Here is an 18,378-nt window from a genome sequence, read left to right on the forward strand (position 1 = left end):
AAAGAAGCTCTGCATCTGATCTCACCCTCATCAACCCTGACTGACAGCTGGCTGCCTGCATGTTGAGGCTCTGAATGGCCTTGCATGTTTTTCTGCTTTTTTGATATACGGGAACTCAGGGCTTATACTGTCCTACTTTTAATTTTTTCTTGAAAAGTGGACCCCTGTTTTATTTTACTTAATTGTATAATTTTGGTGAAGATTCTCAGTCATCTAGGTCATAGTAATTGCAAAAATAACCCCAGACCAAATCTGAGCAGAGTGGTGTCTGCAGTTCAATGCAGTGATGTACAGTGCTCTGATCTTTATTTTGGAGAAACCAAAAAACCTCTCCACAGACGCATGGCCCAACACAGAAGAGTGCCCTCCTCTGGACAAGACTATGCGCTACATCTACACCTTATGGATAAAGGACATTGTTTGGAGGAATGTTCACATTTTGGACAAAGCAGACAGGTGGTTTGAGAGGGGCATGAAGGAAGCCATCTATGTTAACAAAGAAAAAACAATATTAAACGTTGAGTTGAGTTCCCGCTATCATTGCAGCCCCAACCCCTATACAGAGGAGCAGGAGACCTCGGATATTCAGCCAGGCCAACAATTCCCTCTAATGACCCCCCTTTCAGAGACATAGGCAGGTATGGGGCATTACAGGCTAACAAAGAAGCCAAACGACCCCCATTCCAAAGGGGGGGGACCCGTTCATCTGTTTCAATTTGCACATCTAAACAAAAACCAGGCTTTGTTGGGCTACTCTATAAAAAACTGGAACTCAACGCTATTTCTGACATTTTGAATAGAAAAAGCTTACAGGATGGAAGAGAAACGTCTTTAAACCTGGAAACAAAGTTCAGTTGATTATTTTTAGTTTTCTTTTTATGGAACATTGTATTATTTTATTCTTGTCAAACTACTTGAAATCCCTTTAGTAGCAACACCCAGAAATACAAAGTTCTATAAAAATCAAATGAGCTTTACTGTTCATTTACCATTAAAAATAAAACATGATAATTTCTCAATAGTTAAACTGTTACACACTTGTCCAACAACATACACCAGAATGGTGTAGATTTGTATAAAACATTTTCTGATATGAATTAAAAAAATTAATTCATTTATTAACATTAGTCATGTTTTTTTTTTAAGTTCAAATAGCAAATGTTATCCAAATGTTTTAAATAATAACAAGTAACTGCAAAGTTATTTTCACTAGCACTGTAACTACCTACTTTGATTGTGCAGTAACTAAGTTACTAACTTTTTTATTTTTTGGAAATTAACTACAAATTATAACTAGTTACATTTTTTAAGTAACATTTTCAGCACCAAATGCAACAAAATATGAGCATAATAAAATGTTCAACCATTCAGGAGGTTTGAATACTTTAGCAAAGCACTGTTCATTTAGCTCTGCTGTCATGGCGACAATTGATATTAATTGGCCTTCACTAATTCCTCCATCTTTAGAAAACTGAGGTCATGCAGTCTGTTGGGTTAGAATGTCCATCCATCCATCCATCCATCCATCCACCCATTTTCTTTACACGCTTGTCCCAAGTGGGGTCGCGAGGGGTGCTGGTGCCTATCTTCAGCAGTCAATGGGCGAGAGGTGGGGGCAGCCCTGGACAGGTCGCCTGTCCATCGCACAGGACCAACAACCATCCATACACACACTCACACCTAGGGAGAATTTAGAGAAGCCAATTAACCTAACAGTCATGTTTTTGGACTGTGGGAGGAAGCCGGAGTACCCAGAGAGAACCCATGCATGGTCAGGGAGAACATGCAAACTCCATGCAGAAAGACCCTGAGCCAGGAATCAAACCCAGAACCTTTTTGCTGCAAGGCAAGAAGAATGTAAAAATGTATAAACTATCAGACTTTCTAGCCCAAAAAACAAACTCTTAAGAGTTAAGCCACAGTTTGCGAAACACAACATAACGTTGCAGCTCAAACGTTTCTGATTCTGTTGTAATAATCGAACAATGCATGTCTCTCTTAGGTCATTAATCTTCCTTTAAATAGAAGATTTTTTTCCTTACATTTGGTTTGCTTTTAATTTACATCTGGCATTTAAGTTTGACACAACGATTTATTAAAGAAGGACCCCTTGTTTCTTCAATTATGAACATAAGGTTGATGGATACAATATGCCATTAATAGTCTTTGAAGACAAAAGCTCCTCTAATGAAATCCTCTCTCTCTGTTGCATAATCTGTTTGAACTATGTGAAAGTTCATATATCATCTCTTACTTGACTTTGCATAGTTAAAACCTTTGGAAATCACAGATATTCTTGACAAAACTAGCATTTTGTAACATTATTTAAAGCTTTTGTCTCATAAAACTCATTTCAGCACATTTCTTCATTTAACATAAATCAGTTTGGTGAATAAATTAATCTGCTAACAGTCAGCATCACTCTCTTCTTTCCAGCTGCTTCCTGTCGTTGTTACTGGTCGCCGCTGTGGTTTGGAAAATCAAGCAGACCTGCTGGGCTTCACGGCGTAGAGAGGTAGGACACGCCTCTTCCTGGGTTCTCATTGCCGTCCAACTGTGTGTGAGTGCGTTTAGTGCTGCTGACATTTTGATTTATTCCTCCACCCACAATTTGTGAAGGGTGCGTTAATGTCACAGATTCCTAAAAAGGGAAAAAGAAATATCTGCTTAATGAGCGTCGCCATGACAGTAAACAAGGCCATTCCCCTTAATTAGTGCTCCTCATGAACCAATTGACTCAGACGAAGTGATGCTAAACGAAGTGGAATGGAGTGATATATCACTTAAAGCGTCAGCAGATGCTGCATCGTTTCACTTTTAGTCTTGACCCTTCCAGGCATGCAGACAAACGGACAACCAAACGCACACAAACAGATGAAGGAACACAAACGCTGCCATCTCTTTATAAACTACAAGCATTCAGCGTATTGGTCTCTCAGAATTCATGATGCGTTTCTAAGTTTGTTTTATTGATTCAGTCTTTTTCTTTCAAGGAATCATTAAGGAATACCTATTTATGATTATTATCCTGGTTTGGGGGAGGGTAATATAATGACATAAATGCATTTTGATAGAGAGGCAATGATCTGCCAAAGTATAAAGATTTTGTGTTTTAAATAAGAAAGAAAAACATTTCACTTTCTAATTTTGAGTTAACTATGTCGAATTGTCTTACTTTAGGGACCAAAGTACTAATTTCATTGGTAAATATATTTACTTAGTTTTTGTCCATTAAAAACAGGAGCTCATGGTTATGGATGAAGAGCTGCTGTGGGAAACTTCTGTCATTTCGGAGGAAAAGTGTTTCTGATTTAATGTCAAGAAAAGTAGTGTCATCCTCCCTGAATGTCAATCACATTTCCATTTAAAAAAAGAAACACAAAAGATTTTAAGATGTAGTTGTTTGTTGTATTTACAATCAGCCAAGCCTACCACAGGGTTGTTTCTGGCTGTGGAGCAGCTGCAGTAGGTACAACTTCAGATCACCCTGTTTTACTGCGCACATTAGTTGAGCGTAGATTTCAATTGGTTCATCCAGAGGTGAACAAAAACAAGAGGTAAAAAAACAAAACAAAAGGGAAATATTAAACCAACTTTACATTTTTTGATTTTAATACTTTAATATCATGCAAAAAGCAGCAAATAAAGGCAGCAGCATTCTTTCTTATGCTCCATGATTCATCATTCTCATACTTTAAATTAGCGACTGTAGACTCAAAGGGAGAATGTTGGAGATGGTTTGTTTTAGAGCAATATGGTTCCAGTATTACCCATCAGGCCCACTTAGCTTTTGGACGGGTCTGCAGAGAATCCTCTTTAGAAAGAGTTGGTGTTAGCAAAGTGTTTTATACCAACCATGCTATTCTTGGTATAAAAAATAACCTGCATAAACATTGTTTCTCAATTAATTTTAATATCATGGCTTATGGTACGACGACATCCTTTCTTCTGCTCACACTGGAAACTGACGCAATCACACTGATTGTGATGTGAGAAAGAAGCCACGGAAAGCACTTTTTTTTTTTCATTGTAGCCAGAGTTATTGTGCTTTGTTCTGGGACATAATCATCATCATATAAGAGTCACAAACTAAATAGAAATATGCTGTAATAAAAACTTTTCTGAAACTAATAATAATTATTATTATTTTATTAATTAACTAAAATATTTACCTACCAATAACCAACAGTAAGGTTTGAGTATTTGTCTATATTTTTGCTCTTTTTTTCCACACAGAAGGAATGAGACTCTGGTTGAGTCTCTTTGAAGAAGTTGAGATCAACTAGAGTCCAAAAAGAAAAAGAAAAAAATAGTTTTGAAGAGTTATTGCTGAAGTTCCTTTGAAGGGAGGTAGAGAAGCCTTCTTTAGAGCAAAGTGTGAATGCTTCTCTTTTCTCTACAGCTCCTTTCACCTTTAGTTTTACTGACTTTTGATTTACAAATCAGTCTGTTCTACTCGGCCTTTGCATTCTAGATAAAAAATTATCAACAAAGATTGACAGTAAATGCTAACTTTAAACGTATGCATCCAGCTTTCATGTAGTGTACTTTTGTTGTTGGTCACTTTTCTTTGGAATAAACATAAGTTCCTTAACAAAAGGATTTTTCTGTGTTTTTTCTCAACTCTCTGCAAACAGGTGTTTAGTTTCCAGAGCAGTGAATGGTACCTGACTCAGATGTGTGTTTAGCCATCTGTGACCAGCCATCATGCTGTTTGTTTAGCCTGTTTTCCTCACTAAGAAGCGGCGGTCTGCTTGTTGGCTGGGTGCTCCACACTCAGCTACATTATTTATGAGAGCCGCTCCTCACATCACAGCAGAGCCGCAGTGCTGTTTCTACTGCACCGTCGGTTTGTTTACATCAGAGCCTCTTCTTCTTCATCTTCTCATATTCTTTGCAACTCACCCTTTTCTGTGTGCCCTGTTTTGCCAATATAGCACTGGGAATAGATGTCCTGGAGCTAGATGATAGTCCAACAGATTTGCTTTCACAAGCAGACCATTATGACTGTGCCATAAGGTTCTGCTTGGTATTCATATATGAAACTTTATTAAAAATTATTTTGTGAGTAAAATAAATACAGGGAGGTGAGAAAGAAAGAGGGTATAAGAACTTAAGGGAGAGGGAAAGAGATACAGACTGGAAAGAGCTTATGGAAATAGAAAAAAGAAAACAAAAAAGCAAAAATTTAAACACAAAGGACATACAGTTACTCCTAGTTATGCGTGGGTTTGAAGGTAAACCCTATGGCGATTAAACAATATTATTCAGGGTGGTATATATCTATAGATGCAGCCCAGGATTTAGTATTAGTGTGTATCTGTGAACACCTGGAAGAAAACTCCTGCAGTCTCTATGCAGTGACATGCTATATAAATAAAGAATTTACAAAGATTTTCCAGATGGAAAATCTGCTTAATAGCAGGTGTGGGTGGCCCCAGACTCGCCTTACAGGGCCAATAGGGAGGAGATCCTAGCTCCAGATATCCACAGACTAGAGTCCTGCACGGGTTGAGTTTTACCAACCCGCACCCGCACGAACCCGTTAGGATGACTACCAAACCCGATCCGTCACCCGCGGATATCTTCAATTCAAATCCGAACCCGACCCGTTGATATTTAATCCGCAACCCGACCCGTTAACACATCCAGTAATAGGCAATAGTACGCTGCGCTGCAGAACAGCGCCATTAACACTGCAGCAGACATGTATGCACTGACTGTGGCCTTTTTGGAGGGAAGCCCACACTGCCGGCAGGGCTTTAAGCTACAACAAGGGTGACCCCAGTGCCTGATTAATATAACATTTCTGATGTCCATAACAACACACACGCATAAAAAAAAATCACCAACTACCCACCCGCACTAAAAAAATATCCGCCCGACCCCCGACCCGTTTATTTTTATTTATGTATTTTTCACCCGCAAAAGAGCATTTTAGTGGGTGACCCGTCGGGGACCCGTGGGTACCCGACCCATTGCAGGACTCTACTCTACCACAGACAACTCAGAACACTGGGAAACAAAGAGGGCAGACAAAGGGATGGCACCTTGAACCCGAACCCCGAGAGGCTAAACCCCAAAGAGGGCCAGTTCCTGAGGGGCCCTACCCTAGCTATTGTGCTTGGATCCCTTAAGGCCATGACAGCCAGCCCATGGGTTCCACCGGCTACCAGACACTCGTGAGACAAGAAGAGGGCCCAGGTGTCCGAGGTCCAGGGAACACAATTAGGTGGCGACCTTACAGGGCCAGGAGGCGTAGGTCTGGCTGAAGCCAGGAAGGAGACAGAGCACATTGAATGTACAACGTTCCAGTAGGTGGGTGGGTGGGTGTGGGGGGAGGGGATAAAACACTCAATCTGACAAGTAGACAAAGACAAATTCACATTCATACAGTCACATTCGCACATCCAACCCTTACACCCACATGGACTTATACCAGCACTAAACGGAGACGCATAAAGGGGACCACACAAAACATTGTTAAGCCCTGAACACTACGCAGCAATCCAGTTGTTATTTCATGGGTCTGGCGGATTGACAAACATGGTGCTTCCGTGCCATGGTTACAAATCATTGGGGAAAAACACAAAATAGAATTTGTCAATCATACGGGGAAAGACTAAAGTTTTAACTTGCATGGCGAAGATAAAGAAGACTCCTGGATATACATCGATGGAACATTAAAAAAAAGAATAGTTTACCAATGATAGGAGATCAGAACGACAGAAAGAGATTGATCCTCTTTGTGTCTCACAAATAACACTGGTGGAGCAGAAAGTTGTGAAAGACCCCATGCCCACCCCCCCCTGCTCTGATTCCAGAGCATTAATCTCACATTGGAGAAATTCAGCTCTGCATTAAACCCCTCCCCCTGGGCTCCAGCTCAGAACCTCTGCTTTCTAAGCTCTATGCCCTAACCACTAGGCTGCCACTCCCCAGTCATGTACAGAGGTGTCACGCTATTCCATGTTTGACAACTGTGTATTTCACACCGGAAAGAGGGTAGGTGCCACACCCCCCCTACCCCTCTATCTTTCGCATCTCTCCCACCCTAAGCTCTAAATGTCTAAATGCATTCCAACAACCAAAGGTGGGCATCAGCATCGGAAGCAAATTCTGAAAGGCTGACTCATATCCAGTGCACCAAACCTGCCCACCCTGATAACCAACGTATTTATGTCTCGGTAATGTTATAAATTACTCTGACTACGGTGTTCATTAGAATTGGGCCACCACCAGCAGGGATGGACCCACCTTGGTGGAGATCTCTGTGACAGAGCAGGGGGAGGGAGGGGAGGCTGCTGAGAGGGGGTTCAAAGAACTGGGGAACAAGCTTCTAAAACAACAATCAGAAGAGTTGAAAAATGTGAGCTTTTCTGTCTTGTTGGATAGGGACAATCAGTTAGGGATTTGATATGGCTGTGTGATAGGGTGAAGGAACACACATGCAGCTATTTTATAAATCAAAGTGGAAGAGAAAATTATGTTGACATAAGTTGAAATAAGAAATACGGAAGGTGCTTTTAAAAAGAGTTTAAAAAGAGTAAACAGGTTTTAATTCAGCCCCTTAAATGGAATTTTAAATCATTCATCATTTACAGCTTACCTTAGCACAAGCACAGACAGCCGCCTCCAACCACCCGTTCTGCCGATCTCTCTGCCCAATGCAACTCACTCCTCCCTGAAGACTGTAAGAGTGATCAGTGCTTTCAGGTTCTTCCTAAAATCTCCAACTAAAGAAAAATGTTGCTATATTAGGTGCTAGAGGGGTCGGAAAAATTGCTATCTGTAGCGACAAAGTCGCCAAGGTGACCACAGTGGCCTTAAACGATTAACACCAAAAAGCTACCAAAATGGTGCCTACGGACACGCCCCCAAGGACCAAATGATTCACCATCGAGCCAGTAGAACTAGCCAGACTCACCAGTGAGCTGGATCTAAAATTGTTTTCTATTCTATTCTTGTTTTTCAGAGTGTAGGTTAGTATTGATTGCCCTAACACTTCCTATGATTCAGCCCCCAACGCGTTCAGAAATGTTGGTTTACACTATGTTAGCCTTGTACTTTTTCTCACAGTTTGCAAGAAATGTTTAATTCTTCAGTGTCTGATCACTCTTATAAATCAGTCAATAACAGATAGTACACACTATAGCTGCAGGTTGTGATCTTTATCCAAACTCCTGTTCTTCAATTTTCTGCCACAAACACAAGACAGGGTCAAGTGTACATCTATGACGTTTTAGATAACTGCAATAAAATTAAATGCTAATTTATTCAAATTCTCATTAAGTGCAGCTGCAGGTTAATTGAGGCTTGTTATGAAGTGGGTTCTCTGACATAAAACAACATGTGGCCCCAGTTCTACTGCTGGAGATGATGCTGCAAAGATTATCATCTAATTAATGCACCAATATGCCATTAATAAAAAAACACATCAATTTAGGGAATAATATAATGATAGGAAGTGAGCATTTTTACATTTGTTTTATGATGTTGTCGGTGTGATATGATTCACTCAGTGGAGCCTCAACTCCTCCACGTATCCATCAGTTGAGTGGGAGACCTTAAACCTGAAACAACATACTATTAGTCATTAAAAATGTGACACGCAACAACAATAATACATAGAAATATCAACCAGAGCATGTTAAGACAGTTGTTTATGTAAAGTCTTTATAATGCTAGCGTGAGATATCAAAGTGCCTAAAGCTTTAGGTAGCCTCGTGTACAGCGTGTGCTAAATCTCATAGTTGCATTGAAATAGCTGATAACATTAGACAACATCAGTCATTATATTAGAAGGTATCTTATAATCATATAATAGTTACAATGAGCAATTTAATATGTGCAGAGGGTTCTTCTCTATAAGAATCTAAATTACTCTTCAGTTTTCTCTTAAATTTTAGATAAAAAAAATATTTGCCACATTTTATTACTAGCAAGAGAAATATTTTTACACCGAAGATATTTTTCTTTTTCATGCATTGATAGTGATTTGATTCAGTGTGTGTCACAGTATAAAGCCAATTTTTGTGACCGACCCATCACTAGGTGTAAGATTGGAGGGTTACCTTAACTGTGATCACATCAGGTCAGGTCCAGTTTCTTCAAACTGACACAGATGGATAATTGGCATCATTAATGATTGTAATTATTGCCTTTATTACTGAAATGCAATTTAAACAAGAGAATTTAAGTGGCTTAAATAGAGCTGCTGTGTGTCTTCCATCTGGTATTATAAAATGAGAGCACAGATCTTTACCTGTAGTTCAATTTGGATTATTTAGTTTGCTTTAAAATGTATTCCTTTATTTATGTAGCATCTTTCACAGATAAAAATCAAAAAGTGCTTAACCGGGCAGACTTTTACAGAATCAGCCCCTCCATCTATCAACATACAGGCAAATATTTGTTTTATATCTAGGTTTTTATATCTAAGTAAATTATTTTGACTTCCATGAACCTACAGTATATAACTGGTCCAGTAAAGTAACAACCGCTTGTTAAACTAAAGCTGTAAAAACACATCCTGAATCTTTCCTTGAGCTCTGGGTCTGGCACCTCTGATTTAGAAATAACACTGTGATTATCACCTTAGGACCTTACTCTAGATTGACTTAACTAATAGGTTATCTCTGCTGCACGTCAGCTCAGGATATTGGTTGGAACTGAATAGATGCAACTGTGACCCTTAAAAGCATAGAGGAGGATCTGGGTGGATCATCTCAATCAGTGGTCCTCCTAAATGTCAATCATTCTGGTGATATGTTTTCATAAGGCTGTCCTACGTGCTCGTCCCGTTGTGCATGCTCTTGCACACCCTTTTGTGGGGAAGGCAGGTATTTTGAAAAAATCCTCCACAATGCTTTTAACTATGAAAGGAAGTTTCTGTCCATGACATTTGAGCTCAAATCTGAACACCTCACTCAAGCAGACATCAAAAAAGTTTGAACAAATAGAAACAATTTTGCAGAACATATAGCAAGACTGGACAACCAGCTTGACTTACACCTGGCGCTCGCTGACGAACCCCAGGCCCCCCCAGGCACGGCCCCAGGGAGTGGTTCCTTGCTCTGCTGTACCGCGCAACTTCACCTGCCTTGATTTATTTGTCATCAAGAGAAATTTCTTAAATAATCTTTGCTGACCCTTCATGCAGAGGCTGTTTGCCTCGGAATACCCTACCAGTGGCATAAACCACCCCGATAACATAGCCTCTGGGATCACCCGGGCACTGAAACCCCCCCCACTATATCAAGGTGGTGATTCAAGGAGGGGTACTCAACTGGAAAAATTTGTTTTTTCCCCTTCAGGTTGGAGGAATTCCGTTATCTTGAGGGCTTGTTTACAAGTGAGGAAAGAAGGAGAGGGACATCGATAAACAGATCAGTAAGGCTGCTGCTTTAATGCGGACGATGCACCCGTCTATTGTGGTGAAGAGGGTTGAGCCAAAAGGCTAAGCCCTCAAATTTAGCGGTTGGTCTAACTCTTACCCTCACCTACATATTAGGTCTTGAATTCTGGAACATGGCTGAACGAATGAGAGCCTGGATACACTCCTGTGTACTTCCTTATACTGTAGATCAGTGGCGGCTGGTGAAAAATATTTTTGGTGGGGCTGATATAGCCTAGTGTATGTCTCCAACTAATCCGGAATAAGAATTCAAATAAACAATTGGACAATACATATAATTTAACAGTAATGATTTAATTTACTATATAATAACAGTAACAGTGATGATTTGGGTCACTGTGAATGGGTTCTTTGGCCTCCAAGAATCCAGTCTCAATCGGGTTACCGGTGTTGGTGATTTATTGAGCTCAAAAACTCAAAACAGGGTGCAAAAGAAACTAAACATATACAAGATCCTCTAGGCCTCAGCCTCCCTCCAGTTACCAGCAATGTAACAAAGAAACAGAAAACAGAAATGGCCGCTCTTCTTCCCACAGCCCTCATTAAATAGTTTAAGCCCCTCCCCTCAGGCTCTCTTATTTCTGATTTCTTCTCATTAATCAGTTTTGTCCATATATTACCTCCACAAACAATTGATTTACAAAAACAAATAATTTTTACAACTTAATTCTTTTACACAGATTCATTGACTTATTCAATTACACCAAACTGGGTTTGAACCCAGCAAAGACGCAGCCAGACTGAAGATGACAAGTCCCCATAGCATAAACACGTACACACCCACACCCCCCACATACCCACACACAGACACACACACACACACACACACACACGGCTAACCCCACTGAAATATTAAGTGTGCACCCTCAATACGCAGCAGGTAACCAGGAACAGCTTGTGTGTTTTACCTTCATGGAGCTACTGGTCTCAGCGCGAGTGTATTGGTCCTCACAAACACAGTATAACAGGAATGTGTGTGTGGCGCGCAAAGTTAGAGAGGTTGTTTTAAGCGACGAGGTGGATTCGTCACAGTCACAATAACCATGACATGAAATGTTCATATCCTACAACAGGGATGTTCTTCTGGCAAACGGGTAGATAAATAAGGATCTCACCGAATTTGGTGGAAGCTGCATCTCGTTCGTTACATTCGCCATCTTCCCTCTAATTGTCTGCACCTGCGCTTGGGTTCAGAAGCCTGTTAAAGCGCAGTATTTTCCGCGCCCCATGACCATAAAGTTCCGAGACGCTGATTGGCCATTAAATTCATCTAGCAATAGTACATGATTGACAGATTCTCTGCAAATGTGGGGCTGTCTGATCACAGCCCTCAGAACAGAGGTCGGTAGGAGTCTGTCTGTGGAAATCCACAAATTAATGACAGTACATAGGGAAATGTAGTTTATATAATTTGTTTTGCTTATAGGTACACACTCTAGAGAGTAAAACTGACATTTATGAGTTAATTTCCAAAAAATATATTTTACGTTTCTCTCTTCTTATCAGGGAGGGCGGTGCCCCAGCGCCCCCTATGGGCCGGCCGCCACTGCTGTAGATATGGTGAGGAACTGAGTCATATGGAAAAGGCTCTTTTCTGAGCATCTCCCAGATGACAGGGCATGCCAGCTGACAGATGGGACATGGCTTCTTCACAAGCCGCGTCCCACCTGCTGGAGGCATTAAGTCTCTTAGCTGGTCTGGAAACACCTAACCCTTTCTTAATCAGGAAGGAGGTGTCTGGGTGGAAGGAAGTGAAAGAGTGGCTGGAAGTTGGAGGGGATTTTGCTCAGAGTTGCAGGGAAGTGGGTTGCCATCCGGCTGGCGTTTGACTGGGAAGGGGCCATTTTGAATGGCTGCTACTGTATCAGAAAACCAGATGGTAACTTCTAATAGAGCCTGAATGTCTTTCAATGTTGTCCTGTGTTCTTATATGTCTTGCTGTACTGCTGCCTCTTGGCCAGGTCTCCCTCGAAAAAGAGATTTTATCTCAAGGGACTTCCTGGTAAAATAAAGGTAAAATAAAAAAATAAAAAATGCCTTAGTTTAAAGTGACAGTTCGGGGTGGTCAAAGACCAACTGTTAAAAACCAAACAAACCGATCTACATAAACTCTATGTTCTGGTTAATCCTCCCCTGAGCCTCTTATCAGGGCATCAAGGAAAAAGAAAATCTCTGTTCCTAACAAAAACTAAAAGGGACACAGCATCGAGGTAAGAACCAGTCAATGTTTTTATGAACTTACAGTATATTTCTCTCACTATCAGTATTATTAAGGACGTTTGGTCATGCATCCTTCAACTCTGCAGCTACATCTGAATGCATTGGCAGCTTTAGCTTTCGTCCAGTAAACACCAGCATCCATACAGTATTGTTCCAGTCTTATCCTTCTTGGAATCAAATATATCTCTCTGTTTTTTCCAACTCTATCTTGGACTATTTTCACACTTTGCTAGGAGGTTCTACTTAACTTAGCCATAGCAGGTGATTCTTTGTTTTCTCCTTCCGCACACACATTATTTTTCCTCCTTTTTTATTGTAAATACAAAACAAGGACTTTATTAACTGACAGAGAAAAACCAAAGCACAAATCACCAAAATAATAAGTAATACTGCAGCAGGACATGGTGTCCTTTCAGAAAAGCTTCATATTCACCAGATTGAGTTACTTGTATAAACATTTAAAAAAAAAGTTTAAAAAAAAACTCACAATTTCTCACTAAAGTCAAATGCTTCCTTGCTATAAAGAATGTGAGTCATATTCATTTTAATTTGTAAGATATAAAGTTCACTTTGAAGTTTTTTCTTTATCTGAGAGAAACAAAAAAAACAACCTGCTATGTTCTTTTTCAACAACATCTTAATATAATGAGACCCATATGCATGTAGCTGGCCATGGGCCCAGCCACGATGCCAGCCGACCTACAAATAGATGTCTGAACCTTTGCTGAAAATTCTGAGAATTAACTCAAAACCTATTAAAGATAAGCCTCTGTGGGTTATCTGAAGTGTTGCAAATTCCTTCTCACATGTTCAGACAACATTTCACCAACTTCCATCTGTTTAAAATCGCCAGGGTCTATCAAAACAGGAATATAAGTGTATTTGCTTTGGTATGGTGTAAAACAATAGTGTCAATGCTGTCAGCGCGAAGGAGAGAATTATCGGTTTTTCGGTGTGAAGTTCATTGTTCTGCCTCTGCTGGGTTCTCCGGGGAGCAGCCTTGTGGGGAACCGAGACAGAAGGTGAAAATGGGATCGCTTCACCGTTAATTATTAATCACAAGCAACCATGAGACCACAGAGAAAACTGCTTATTAATAGAATCACAGCTTCATGTTAATTGCTTTTCCTGGTACTTTTTTTACATTATTAACAATCATTTTTGGATATGAGATCAAACAATCAAACTCTTTGAAATTCTAATACGGACGCATGGAGAGATCTCCAGCTTTCTCTAACAAGGTTCCTCCTCAGAGGACTTCAGTGAAAGAGGTCACATCAAAAAAAGTAACTAAAAAAGTTAGTCTTTAAATTTGAACGGATACATTTTTCATAAATGTTAACTGTATAAAAAAGTGGTATCAACTAAGAATGATCAAGTCTAACAGACAACCTTACACAGAGCAAACATTTATTCAAATATTTTGCTAACCGACCATTTATCTGGATCTTTTAATTGGGCACCAGGATTCCTCTTATTATTGAACATGTTTTTAGTTTTATTAACACCAGGACCCATGACATTGGTTCATTATCCCCCCTACAGCTTAACTGAGTAGATCAGCATAATAGAGGTCTAAAGGATTTTATAGTATAGTGATATTACTATATAACAACTGTTATAAATGCCTTAAAGTGTTCTTATGTATTCAGTATCATTTACTGAATACTAAGTCATAATATGAAGTTGATACTTCATCTAGATTGAATATGGATCAGGTGGCAAAGAATGTGTTAATCTTTATAATATATTAGAAAAGCATTTTTCTTCGGTATTCATTTGAAGCTTGTTCATGCTGCCTATATAACATTTCTCTCCTGTAAACCAGCGCTTCCCAAATTTCCAATCTCGCTTAAATTACAAAGCTACCACCACTTAAAGTGTAATAATTTTAAGTTTCACCATTTATTATTACTGGTTAACATGATTCAACATTACTAATAACAGATTTAAATAAGTCATCTCAAAATGGGACCACTGCGTTAAAGCAATGCAGTATCCATGGTAGATATTCCCAATGTAAATATAAAAATATGACCCCAAGACTTCTTGCATTTGAAATGCTATACAGTCCTACTGTACAGACAGTTTGATCTCATTGATACTCCGACAACGACATATAAAAAATATATTCAGTTATGCTACCCTCAAAGGTCCATTCTCCATTGTCAAATAGTTGGAAATACATTGCTGGAGTTCTTCTGTTTAACCTGGTGATTTACAAGTTTTATCATTGTACAAAATTTTAATCCCACAAGATTAAAAAAGGACAAAAATACATAAAACGCTAGATAAAGCATCTCTTTCCTTAGGTAAAAAGTGTTGATTTTTAAAATGGAGTCTAGATAGTTTTGTACAGGGTCAGGGGCTTGAAGCCAAAGGGACCCAAAATATGTTAAACCCCAGCACTCAGAAAGTTGGGAAGTGTGAATTTGACTTCTAGGGAGTTAAATTCAACACTTGTAAAGTGTCTATTTTGTTCACACTGGCGCTTAAATCACACTTTGAAAGTGTAAGACAGTTAGCATTGTAAGAGAGTTGGGAAAACACTCTAAATAGTTGAAATTCAATACATTTCACAGTTAAATTTATTATACACTAATGTATAACCCTAAAAATGAACACAACTCACTAGTGTTAATAGGACTTGTGGACAAATATCCTCAGCATAAGGGAGGTAAATAATCCCATGCATTGTGGCCACAGCGGCCCCATGGCATGCTAACAGAAGCAAGGCTGGAACACTGGAAAATCAATGCAACTGACTTTGCTTTATATGAATTAAGCTATGATATTTGATTCTTTTGTTGAATGGGAATAGAATAGATTAGAATAGAATAGAATAGAATAGAATAGAATAGCTTTTGGTAAAAACTAGGGTTGGGTATCAATTTGAATTACAAGAATCGATTAAATTCCAATTTTCATATTTATAAAAGAAATGTTCTAATCTTGTCCAACTCAAATTGGATTGCTGGTACTAAAAATATATCCTTTCAATGTTACCTGGATTACATACTGATACTGAAATTATATATAAATTCCAATGGAAATTTGTTAAAGAAATTGTAGTTTATGAGGAAAGTGGGAATTGCTTTTTTAATCAATCTTTTGTTATTTTAATAGATCTTCAGCAATCAATAGGAGACTTGATTAACAATTGTAAAATTGGTTTTTTTAACCTGTCTATTTTTAACCTTTTTATACCTGAAGAGAGATGTTAAAATCTAAGTATATGCTCTTTGTTTTACCCTCCTGAGACAACATAGATGAGAGAGTTCTGTCAGGATTGGGAGTAAGCAGCAAATTGTTTACTTGGCAGAGGTGATCACCCTCTGGAATGCCTTTTTTCCTTCTGCAGCAGTGGAGCTAGCATGCCAAACACTAACACTCACTTTATGTAAGAGTGTTTTCCATACCACTTTGATAAGAGGCTAAGAGTAGCTTCTGGGAGAGCTGGGTCTTCTTAAGAACCACCCCAGGTCAGATGATCCTCCACCTAACATCTCAGGAACTGAGGTTGACATCTTCTACAAGCAGTTATGGTGAACCATAACTGCTTGTACCCAACCATTGGTTCCTCTGTCTTCTGATTAGAGGTTAGATGAATCTCTACCAGAGGTAAGTCCAGCCTCTGTTGTGTCATTTGCCAAATGTACAGTGTTATGATAGAGAGGGGCAAATCATAGGTGTTGAGGAAAAAGTAGGGGACCAAGCACAAGGCCCTGTGGGGTCCCTTGAGGGAACTCCCTAAAGAAGGTAAATGTATGTTCATTTCTAGGGCTGTTTGCTTCTTTGGAGCTGATGTTGTTTCTTAGAGGAGATTTTTGCTGTTATTTGATTGCAAACAAATGTTGTCACTCTTCTGTTTGAGAACACTTCTCCTGAAGTCTATTCATTGCTCGCAGCTCGGCAACTTCTTTTTATGAAGACAAAACTGGCTCTGAGCAGATTACATTGTTGGCGCAAAGCACTGCCTGACCTCTACAACACTCAGCTGCTATTACAGCAGCCCTCACATCAATTTCCCTAAATTAGATGTTTGCTCTCATCTTCCATGAACCAATTAACATATTGTGCCATTTATTTATTTTTTTCCCCTCCACTAATTTAGGAGTTTTGCTCAGAGATGCTCCGCTCTGAATTACAGGAGAGGGAGAAGAAGTCGCAGCATAATGAAGAGAGCTTGATTAAAATTTAAGTTTTGAGGCTGTTCTGTTTGTTTAGGACGTGTCTGTGCTGCACTGTAAATGGCAAGTTGGCTCTTGGAGCTAATTATGCAGCAGTAAATGCTTCCCTGAGGTCTTTCAAAGACTCATTTCAACAGCTAAATGATGAGTAAAGTTAATTTTACTGAAAGGATTGTCAAAATTACGAAGCTCTCGAGCTTTAGGGCTTTTATTCCGACAGCCAGCAGTATTTCAATTCTCTATGAAAAACTTTTTAAATAAATCTGAAGATGCAGTTAGCTTTAGGAGTTTTTTTATCATTATCATTTTTCCCCCCAAAGAACAACACTTTTATTAAAACCTTGGTGTCCTCAGTTCTGCAGAGGTGACATTATGCTCGGATTACTCAGTCCTTGGCTGGGCTCACACCAATCTGCAGTTGGAGAGATTAGCTTGTCTGGACCACTGAATGCCAAATTACTTGTGTGTATGAGAGTTCTTGAGTGTGAGTGTGTATTTTGGTGCTGTAGAGTATGTATGTTGGTGTTTCCTGTTATGCGGCCAGCAATAGAGGCGGTGGCAGATTTACAGAAGGGGTTTAAACGTGACCAAGCATAACTGGGGTTCTGTTGATGACTGCTGTGGCAGCAAATCAAAAGGAAATGCACTGGAAATGGCACCAACCTTATTCTCCACAGTAATGAACAAACACATGCGCTTTACAGGAAACAATAACAGCAAGCAGATCTATGGATAATCATTCATTTCATTCATATAGAGTAGAACTACACAAACACAGCATGATGATACTGAAGTGCCTTACAGAAAGACAAGATTAACAAACTGTTGATCTAACACCAGTTGTGGCCTCTAATAATAGATGTGAAAGTGTCAGTGGAAACAAAGTAAAGAAACTGCTCAGCTGCCTGCAGTTTTCTTTTAAAGGGGTCATATAATGATGATTATTATTATTGTTGTATAACATTTGTTGGGCTGAAAATGGCATATTAGCTGTTCTATGAGCCCTAATGCAGCCTGGTTAAAAGCCCTAGAATGAAACGACAGGTTTTCTTTCTTTTATGGTATGATCGTGAATATTTAGATGAGCTGTGCTCTGATTGGTTGGTTTACAACGGGCGAAGCTGCTGAGCAAAGATGCATCATAGCAAAAAGTACTCACTAAAATATGAAATTGTTGATATGGTAGGGTAACCAGACGTCCTCTTTTTCCCAGACATGTTCTAATTTTCATACCCAAAACAATGTCCGGGGGGAATTTCAACATCGTCCTGGGTCTACCCGGTCTGCCGGGGTTCCTGGACCCAGGGTGCCAGCGGGGCATGGAGTTAGAGTCCTGCAATGGGTCGGGTACCCACGGGTCCCCGACGGGTCACCCGCTAAAATGCTCTTTTGCGGGTGAAAAATACATAAATAAAAATAAACGGGTCTGGGGTTGGGCGGATATTTTTTTAGTGCGGGTGGGTAGTTGGTGATTTTTTTTTTTATGCGTGTGTGTTGTTACTGTATGGACATCAGAAATGTTATATTAATCAGGCACTGGGGTCACCCTTG

The 18,378-nt window shown here is 39.6% G+C and overlaps 1 protein-coding gene across 4 annotated transcripts in view; it reads left to right on the forward strand.

Annotated features, from left to right (window-relative positions):
* LOC119795242 (attractin-like protein 1) overlaps window positions 1–18,378 on the forward strand; it is a 437,403-nt gene that overhangs the window by 271,847 nt on the left and 147,178 nt on the right. For 3 of the 4 annotated variants that reach the window (XM_038303135.1, XM_038303136.1, XM_038303137.1), the window contains one exon: window positions 2,437–2,515. In XM_038303135.1, the coding sequence (XP_038159063.1) occupies window positions 2,437–2,515 (79 nt within the window). Of the gene's footprint in view, window positions 1–2,436; window positions 2,516–3,241; window positions 3,448–18,378 lie in introns of those variants that run through there. The other variant, XM_038303138.1, reaches the window with a different exon arrangement.

This window comes from Cyprinodon tularosa, unplaced genomic scaffold (genome assembly GCF_016077235.1).
Source record: "Cyprinodon tularosa strain WSP-4 unplaced genomic scaffold, ASM1607723v1 ctg505, whole genome shotgun sequence".
NCBI classification, from domain to species: Eukaryota; Metazoa; Chordata; class Actinopteri; order Cyprinodontiformes; family Cyprinodontidae; genus Cyprinodon; species Cyprinodon tularosa.